Genomic DNA, 8,655 nt, shown 5'->3' with positions numbered 1-8,655 from the left:
AAATAAATTGAAAGACCAGTCCTACCACATCTATCTTTGCTCAGAACTCTCCCAGTCAAGCTCAAAACGCTTCCAACCTCCCCCAGGCCCGCACCACGTGGCTGGAATCTGACCCTCCCAACCACACTGGCCTCCCGGCTGTTCCCAGACCACACAGAGGCTCCCTCCCCAGGGCGTCTGCAGGGGAGGCTCTCTGCGTGGAAGGAGCCTGGCCCAGACAACCTCATGGGCAATGGCTCCTGTCCTTCTCATCTCTCCTCCAAGGCCACCTTCTCGTGAGGCCCACGCTGACCCCCTGAGTTCTAACAGGCCTCCTGCCTCTCCCAACACGCCCCAGTGCATCCCCTTCTCCACAGAACTTCCTGCCTGCTCCTGGGAACATTTTCCTCACTGACTGTGGTCACCAGGCACAGTCTGTCCCTTTGCCACACAACAGGTGCTCCGTAAGGCTGGCCATTCGGCCTGTGCTCGGTTCACTGACGTACAGGTATGCAGCCCGCTACTGCACTGCACAGAGACCGCACTTTTAATTTCACTCCTCACCCAGGATTGTTGCTCCTGATTTTACAGAGGAGAAAGCAGAGAGTGAGAGAGAGGGACATTGACTGGTTGCCTCCTGTACCGGCCCTGAGCAGAAATTCAACCCTGGCCGGGCACCCGCCCTTAATGGAGATCGAACCCGTAGCCTTGTGGTGTGTGGGGGACTCTCCAACGGAGCCCCCCCACCCAGGCTGTGTTTGTTTTGAAATTGAGAGTATGGTTTCCCACCAGCAAAAGGATTACAACTCACTAAAGGGTCGGATGATGGGTAGCATTTTTATCAACAACAAAGTATATTTTAATAAAGGCATGTACATTTGTTTTTAGACATAATACTATTTAAGATTTAGTGGACTACTTATACCATAAGTGAACATGATTCGCTCAGGGAAAACAAACGTTGGTGTGATTTGCTTTATTGTGAGACTTGCTGTATTGTGTTGCTCTACACACAAAACCATCTCCAAGGAACGTCTAGATCCCAGATGTACAAATGGAGCGTCATTTACCCAGGACTCAAAACCACTGGTGGAGTGACGCCTCGTTGTACAATATCATAGAAATATACAAGCGAAACCTACATGATCCCAGGAACCAATGCCAGGCCAACACACTTAGTAAAAAAAAAAAAACCCAATAAGTTAATTAAGAAAAGTAGGTACAATATCTACAAAAACAAAGAAACAACAAATACCCAAAACACAGGGGCTGTGGGCCAGACCCAGGTTGCGCCCAGGCTCACATGGCCACAGGAAGCCCTCACTGAGCACAGTCCTGGAGCCACAACAAGGCCCAGGTGACACTCACATCCCTGTCAAACCAGGTCCTGGTGGGACAAGGTTCCCCTGAAGCAACAAAAACAAAGGAGCAACAAGGAGACCCCAATGAGAAAAGACCAGGATGGGTTGGCGAAACCTCTACAGCTGCCCCCTACTGACAGGTAAGTCTCCAGGGGAGAGGACACAGGTCCCTTAGCGGGGTGACCTGGTGGCCAGCTCCTCCAACGAAGCTGATAAGGACGCAGACACATCCTGATGCAGTTGCAGAAACAGCAGGGATCCTTCACGTCCCAAGGGGAGGCTGCAGTGACTGTTTTAGCACCAAGTCCCCTACACGGCAGCTCTGTCACACTGGGAAAGAAAGTTAATGTGAACAAACTCAGGTCAGTCTCAGAAGTGTCACATTCTCCCACAGCCCCTCATGCTCAGAATGTCCCACTCCCAGAATCCCCAAACCCAGCTATACCCTTGGTCCCAATCCCCCCCACTTCCTCCCCTCAGGGTCTCACCCTTAGGAGCTGTGAGTGACACCTCAGAGCCCTGGGACGTGTCACTGTCTGGGGAAGACACACTGCAGAGTTACGGGGTGGGGGAGCTCCCCTCACAGACTCCAGCCCACACTCTCCCAAGGGTCCCAGATGTCACCTCACCTACACCCAGACTTACAAGCAGCCTGAGAGTAGCTCTTTTTGCCTCTGCCTGTGGGAAGAAAACATTCTGTGAGGAGTCAGGGGGAGGCTGGGTTCTCTGACCCTAAAGGAGACCCATACTCCTGAAGCACAGGGAAGGTTCCAGAACTGGGACTGAACACCCAGGGTAGGATCAGGAAATACAGGGAGAGTCCACGTGTGGGGACTGGACCAATCACCTGTTTGCATGCCTGTCCTCAATAGGTGCCTTCCCCTCTGACCTGTGACAGCTGGGAATCAGTCCCCATCAGTAGAATCATCAGATGATAAATGTGTCCCTCACTTTCCCATGGGTCTCACTAAAGAGTCCGTGTTAGCAAACAGGCCCCAGAAGGACAAGCACCCGTGTGGGGACACGATGCCCATTAACCAGGCAGAGCACACTTCCACCTGGGCTTGACCCCCAGGGGGACAGGGAACCCAGCCCCACCCCTTGCCCACCTGAGCACTTCCTCCTCCACATCACAGCTCCAGCAGCCACAGCTCCAAGGACACCCAGGGCAGCAGCGATGCCCACGATAGTCATGGTGGGCTGAGGAGGGGGGTCTGAGAGGGGAAGGTGAGAGGTCAGCCTCAAGCCTGAGTCCTGACCCTGCTCAGGGACACCCTGAGGAGAGGCTCTCTGCCCACACCCCTCCTCACCCCATCTCAGGGTCAGGGGCTCAGGCATTGTCTGGTGCTGCACATGGCACGTGTATCTCTGCTCCTCTCCAGGGGACACAACCACAGCAGCCCACTTCTGGAAGGTCCTGTCCCCTGTAGGCCTGGTGTCCACAAGCTCCATGTCCTGGGTCAGGTCCTCCCCATCACGCTGCCAGGTCAGGGTGATGTCAGCAGGGTAGAAGCCCAGGGCCCAGCACTTCAGGGCAACCTCGTGGTCAGAGATGGGGTGGTGGGTCAGGTGTGTCTTTGGAGGGTCTGATGGGAGGGTGAGAAAATTCAGGAACTTTGCGTGGTCATGGGACACTCCAGCAGCGCCCATGTGACCACCCTGAGAGGGGACAGGACAGTGGGGGTGGGGGAAGAGAGTGCACCATCCAGACACCAGACTGAACAGAGGTTTCTGACATAATCTGTTATTTCTTGGAAAGTTCCAGGATCAGAGTGAGAACCTAGGGTAGGAGTGTCCAGGTCTCTGAGGGGAGACACAGACTCAGGTGGAGGCTGATGACTCAGCAAACCCAGAGCCAGGCCTCCAGAGAGGGTCTCAGCCCCAGAACCAGGGAGAGCACCCTGGTGCCCCAGGTGCTGCAGGGTGTGAGGGACCCACTGTGGGTGTTTCAGGGAGAGGCTGGGTCCCTCACTGTCCTTTAGAGGACTCTGGGCCCACGGGTGAGTCACAGAATAAGGAGATTCGGGGGTCTCTGCCTTCTCCCTGGCAGGAGGGACACTCTGACACTGCCCCATTCCCCTCCTCTCTTTGTAGGAAGCCGCCCCAGCCCACAGATCCCCTCCTCGGGGCGGCCTGCGCCCTGGTACCTGCTCGGAGCAGCGACCCCTTCCCCTTCTTCAGGAACAGGCGGAGCCGGTTTGGGAAAGTGTGCTCCAGGAGGGGCCTCCAAAGCTCCACATCATCTTGATGCAAGAAATCGCGCCTAAGGGTGATCTGGACGGTCTTGTTGGCTCCGTTGGTGGAACTCAGCTCCAAGTTCAGGGCGAAGATTTCGGTGCCGTCGTAGGCGTACTGACTGTACGCGCTGAGGAAGCGCCCGTCAGACCCCACTTCACTGGCACAAGTCATCTGGAAGGTGTGAGACCCTGACCGCGCCCTAAAGTCAGCCCCGCTGACTTAGTCTCCAGGAGCACACACGTGCCCCGCACCGGGCCAGTGGAGACCTGACCGGGGATTAAATGCAAACTGAAAGTGAGACTGGGTTAGGATCCCCGCGGGCTCCTCCCGGGATGGGCGCAGGGCGGGTCCCACGGCCCTGGGGGGACGTTCAGACCCACAGATTCCCGGAGACTCCTGCCGCTCAGTGGGGATGGGGGTTGTGCCCGGACCTGGGCGCGCGGCTCACCATCCTCGCTCTGGTTGTAGTAGGCGCGCAGGTTGTTCAGTTTTGCTCCGGAAAACTGTGCGCACTGCTTGCAGGCTCGCGTCTGCTCCTCCCAAAACTCCGGATCCTCCTGCTCCACCCACGGCTGCTCCATCCAGGGGACCGGCGGCTGCGCCACCGGGTTCGAGTCTCCGCTGTCGAACCGCATGACCTCCGTGTCGTCCACGTAGCCGACCACGACGTGCCGGAACTTCCCGGGTCCGGACTCAGAGGTGCAAAAATATCTCAGGATGTGTGCGCCTGGGAACCGGGAGGAGGCACATGTTGAGTCTGAGGTGGGGGCGGTAGCGGCCGGGACACAGCTAAGCATTTGGTGGTTGAGAAGAAGGGTGGGGACTGGAGGAGGGGAGGATAGAAGTGGGGGTCCAGGGTCCGGGGTTCGGGGTCTAAGGACGCGCATCCGCGTCCCCGGGTTCTGCGCCCCCGCCGGGTTCCCTCCCTCAGGCTCCACAGAGGCCGTTCCCTCCCGACCCCGCACTCACCCGCCCAGGTCTCGGTCAGCGCCAGGGCCCCCAAGAGCAGCAGGAGCAGAGGTCGGGGCCCCATGACCCGAGCTGAGCTTCCGGGGACAATCGAATTCCCGTGGTGGTTGAGGACTTCCGGAACCACAGTGACGCTGATTGGCTCCTCTATACAGGGGCCACCCAATGGGAATGAGAACTGGGGGCAGCATCATGTGTATCCGGGATGCAGGACCTAGTAGGGTGAGAGGCAGAGGTGAAACCCGGAGCGAAGGGCACTCACTCACCCACTCACTCACCGACACTAAGTGTCCGCGTCCCAGACTCGAACAACTAGGTCCCAGGCTGAGACCCTGGGAGCCAGGCCTGGGGACCCGGGACTCTCCCCGGACCCCTCCTCCTGCACGGAGAACTCCGGGTCGCACAGTCTCCCGGAGTCCTGACCCACGGGTTGTTTCATTCAACTAGTTTTGAATTTAGAAATCTACGCAGTCTTACAAAATAGGGAGACCCCCCCAAAATGATTTAGTGTGTGTGGGTTATACCTATCAACATGTACCACAGGAGGAAAAAAAACAGTTTGAAAAATTCACTTAAAAAAACCTTAATAACCTATGATGTGCTAAAACAGAAACAATGTTTTTATGAAAAACGAGTATTCCCCAAATCCACAAGGTAGTGAGAACCGTGTTTCTATGGGTTAGATAGGGCTGCTCCATCCCCTGGTCTTCTTAGAGTGTCCCCATGTGACTGGGTGTCCCAGAGGGCCCAGTGCTTTGCAGCCAGAAGCTGCAGAGACCTGTCTTCCTGGCACTGAAACCCTGGCGGGAGGAGCCTCATTTAGGGCTGGGATGCCTCACTCCTCAGGGGCCCCTCCCCAGCTGAGATGTCCCTTTTGATTTTTTAAAAAGATTGTATTTATTTATCTCTCCAGGGGAAGGGAAGGAGAGAGGGAGAGAAACATCAATGTATGGTTGCCTCTGGTAGGTCCCCTGCTGGGAACTGGACTGCAACCCAGGTACGTGCCCTGACTGGGAATCGAACCACGATCCTTTGGTTCACAGGCCCGGGCTCAATCCACTGAGCTACCCCCGCCAGGGTTCCCTTTTGATTTTTATCGGCCACACGTATATGTGGGATCGGCCTGCCCAGCGTCTCCACCCCTCCTACCCGTCTCTGTGTGGCTTCTTTAATTCCCTAGTTGTAGGGCTTGTGTTCAGCTAGATTTCAGGTGCTTCTGAATGGTGCTTCTCTGTAGTGTGGTCCTGGGGTGATGAAAATACCACATTTACCTACACAGCCATCTTGATGGGAAGCTAAGATATTCTGTAAATGTTTATTTAAGGATGATGATTTAGTAAAGATAATAATTTTTGATCCCTTGGCTGTGTCAGAATGACACTGGCTTTGTTTTCTAGTCTATGAGGGGGTGGTGGTGAGGAATGCCTGCTTATTCAGGTCGGTGTCCCAATGTTTATCCTTGCTAAGTTTGCATCAGTGCAAATGTGGGCACAGTGGAAAGGCAAAGGGTGTCCTTAATCCTACGAAAATAGTTTTGCCTCACAGATCCCATGGAAGGGTCTTAGAAACCTCAAGGGTTCCACAGAACACACTTTGAGAATGGTTGTTCTGAATAAACCAGGGGGCGTCTCCCCACTGGCCCTGGCCTTTGCACCCTCCTCACTTCCTAGAACCCCTCCCCCTGAGGTGGGAGCCCTGCCTCCCCACACTCTGCTGAAGGCACTGCCCTGGGTTTTTCTACAGGAAAGCTCAGGCCCTGGAAATGAGATTCCAGAGAGTGTCCTCAATCTGGGAGGGAGGTGGGGGGACAGGTGTTTCCCCTTTGGAATTGGGAACAGTGTGTGTCTGAAGGCACCAGACCCACAGGTAACCTGGTTGTGTTTGTTATACAGCAGCTTAATGTGAATTCACGTCTCAGCAGAAATGTGGTGTCATCTGTCATGGAAATGACATTGTCTCTTTCATTTTTCATGGGTCTAGTGCTATGACTGGAGGCCCAGACAACATGGAGCTCCATTCTGTCCAGTAGAATGTTCTGGAAGAAGGGGTTGTTCTGTGTCTGCACGTCCAACATGGCAGCCACTGGCTGCAGGTGGCTGTTGGGCACGGAAGTGCGACCGGTGTGTGGAGCAGTTGAACTTTTAATTTTACTTTTAATTTAAAAGACCCAGTGTCTTGTACCTGCCATATGAGACAGTGCTTCTCCAGAGTGTTTGTAGTTTTCAGTGTCTGCCCACCCCAAAGACACTGTGTGACTCATACTTTGATGTATATTAAAATTATTGTCCCATGGAAGTCATGGGTCCTCATTTGTCTGTGAGGGTTTAGATATATCCTCAAAATACAGCATGTCCAGGAAAGATTACTTACTATGCACTTCACAGCTAGAGTGTGCAGACAGTAACCAAAATGTGATGTAACACCTCAACGTTGTAAGTGATCAAAAACGCTGTCACTGGAGTCCGTCCTTGTGCACGTCACTTTGGGACCCTTGGTGCTGTTTTTGAACCTGGAGAACATAAGCAGGCACATGAGGCTGTGCTTCAAGAGAGACTGTTTATTGAACACAACACACACCAAACACGTGTGGGTGTCGTACATACTTAAAAAGTTGTAAAGCAGAAGGTGTAAACATTGTTGTTCCACCTTAGATGTCCTACCTGTCCTTTCCATGTTTTCCCCAAACTCGCACGATTCCGTTGTCTTTTACCCTTGGACCCCTCTCCTCAACATGAAAATACATCTTACGTTTTAACAAAAGCAGAATGAAAAACTCTCTAAGCAAGACCCAAAGATGAAAAACTGTGAACGAAAACATAAAATTTACCTATGTCAAGCACATGCTCCCGAGATACACGCTCACGCCCACAACCAAACTCAAAGACACAAAAATGTTGACAGTGAAGGTAACGTGTGTCCGTGTTCTTCCGCCAAAGACCCCAAGGAGAGCCTGGGGCAGACAGCGGGCTGTGTGTGTCCCTGCTGGGAGAGGGAGCACACCCTCAGGATGTGGGCAGCTGGGGGGCCTGGGTGAGACAGGATGTGCCCCGGAGGTGGAATCTGGACAGAGATCTAGGGGGGATCTGTGGGTGCAGGAGTCCCTCTAGACTGGCGTCATCAGCACGTGGGGGCAAGTCTGTGACTGGGCATCTCAGGAAACACCTCGGGACGCGGCAGACGGGAGCGAGGGTGAGGGGTGATAGGAAAGACGCTGCCTTCCCTCCTGTTCCCAGGCCCGGGAGCTGCTTGGGAGCCTGTGAGCTGCACCGGGTCTCGTTTCTGTCTGTGTGGAGACAACACGCAGGGTGGGGTTGGTCTGTCTCGCGTGGCCGTGGTCTCGGGGTGTCCTTGTCTGATGCTGATGTTCTGTGAGACCACGCGTGTCCAACCAGAGAAGAACAGGCCTAGCAGTGAGCCCCAGGTCGGTTCCCGGCAACACTGGGCTTCGCTCTAAGCACCAGACCCGTTCTGATGTTGGGACTTTTCCTTCCTTTAAAAATACTTTCAATCTTTAAAAACACTTACAACTCACTCAAAACATAAGGAATATTAAGAAACAATTTGGAAAAGAAGAAATGCAAATGTTAAACAATTATATTTCACATAAATACATGTCCACAAAAATGAGAATGTGGATTAAGAAATATAGGAATAAATTAAAAATCTCTCAGTTTGGCAAAAATGAAAGAAAATGATGAGCGTTTCAGCCAAAGGGTAGGGAACTGATTCTGTATGAAGATTGAAGGAAGAGACTGGAAACTGGGACAAAACCCCTGAAGGACGCTTTTGTAACAGGTCTCAGCAGTTTAAATGTGCTTACATTTTGTCACAGAAATTCCTCTTTTAGGAATTTGTCCTAAGCAGATAATGACACATGTCCTCAAAAATATTTATTCACGGATGTTTCTTGTATTGTGGTTTTGTAAAAGCGAAAGGATGGAGTGTCTCTAAATGCTCCGATCGACAGAATGATGGTAACTGTGGACAGAGGATCGCTTAACGTGTCTCAGGCAGTGACACCATGGGATCCACATAGAACGTCAAGTGTAAACCCATTGGGCACTTGATGTGGGATCCTTGTGGGGGACAGAGGACAGGAGACTCAGAG

General features: G+C 53.3%; 1 protein-coding gene across 1 annotated transcript; it reads right to left on the bottom strand.

Annotated features, from left to right (window-relative positions):
• Positions 1-1,161: 1,161 nt before the first annotated feature.
• LOC118999324 (patr class I histocompatibility antigen, A-126 alpha chain-like) lies at positions 1,162-4,618 on the bottom strand. The gene is made up of 8 exons (XM_037063768.1): positions 4,548-4,618; positions 4,027-4,305; positions 3,488-3,766; positions 2,651-2,926; positions 2,450-2,554; positions 1,986-2,018; positions 1,829-1,876; positions 1,162-1,670 (listed from the first exon to the last, which is right to left on the bottom strand). The coding sequence occupies exons 1-8, from the start codon at positions 4,609-4,611 to the stop codon at positions 1,666-1,668; spliced, it is 1,089 nt and encodes a 362-aa protein (XP_036919663.1). The 5' UTR covers positions 4,612-4,618; the 3' UTR covers positions 1,162-1,665.
• Between the last annotated feature and the right edge of the window lie 4,037 nt (positions 4,619-8,655).

This window comes from Sturnira hondurensis, unplaced genomic scaffold (assembly GCF_014824575.4).
Source record: "Sturnira hondurensis isolate 20B ecotype Veracruz unplaced genomic scaffold, ASM1482457v3 Scaffold0014824, whole genome shotgun sequence".
In the NCBI taxonomy this organism is placed as follows: Eukaryota; Metazoa; Chordata; class Mammalia; order Chiroptera; family Phyllostomidae; genus Sturnira; species Sturnira hondurensis.
The sequence above is the reverse complement of the archived record's forward strand: the minus strand, read 5'-3'. Positions and strand labels throughout refer to the sequence as shown.

Excerpts from the sequence above, each read along its gene's own strand:
- LOC118999324 (XM_037063768.1), bottom strand. The coding sequence starts at position 4,611 with ATGGGGCCCCGACCTCTGCTCCTGCTGCTCTTGGGGGCCCTGGCGCTG. Across the intron at positions 4,306-4,547 it reads GCTGACCGAGACCTGGGCGG|GCGCACACATCCTGAGATAT; the intron begins GTGAGTGCGGGG and ends CCCGGTTCCCAG. Across the intron at positions 2,555-2,650 it reads GCCCCTGACCCTGAGATGGG|ACCCCCCTCCTCAGCCCACC; the intron begins GTGAGGAGGGGT and ends TTCCCCTCTCAG.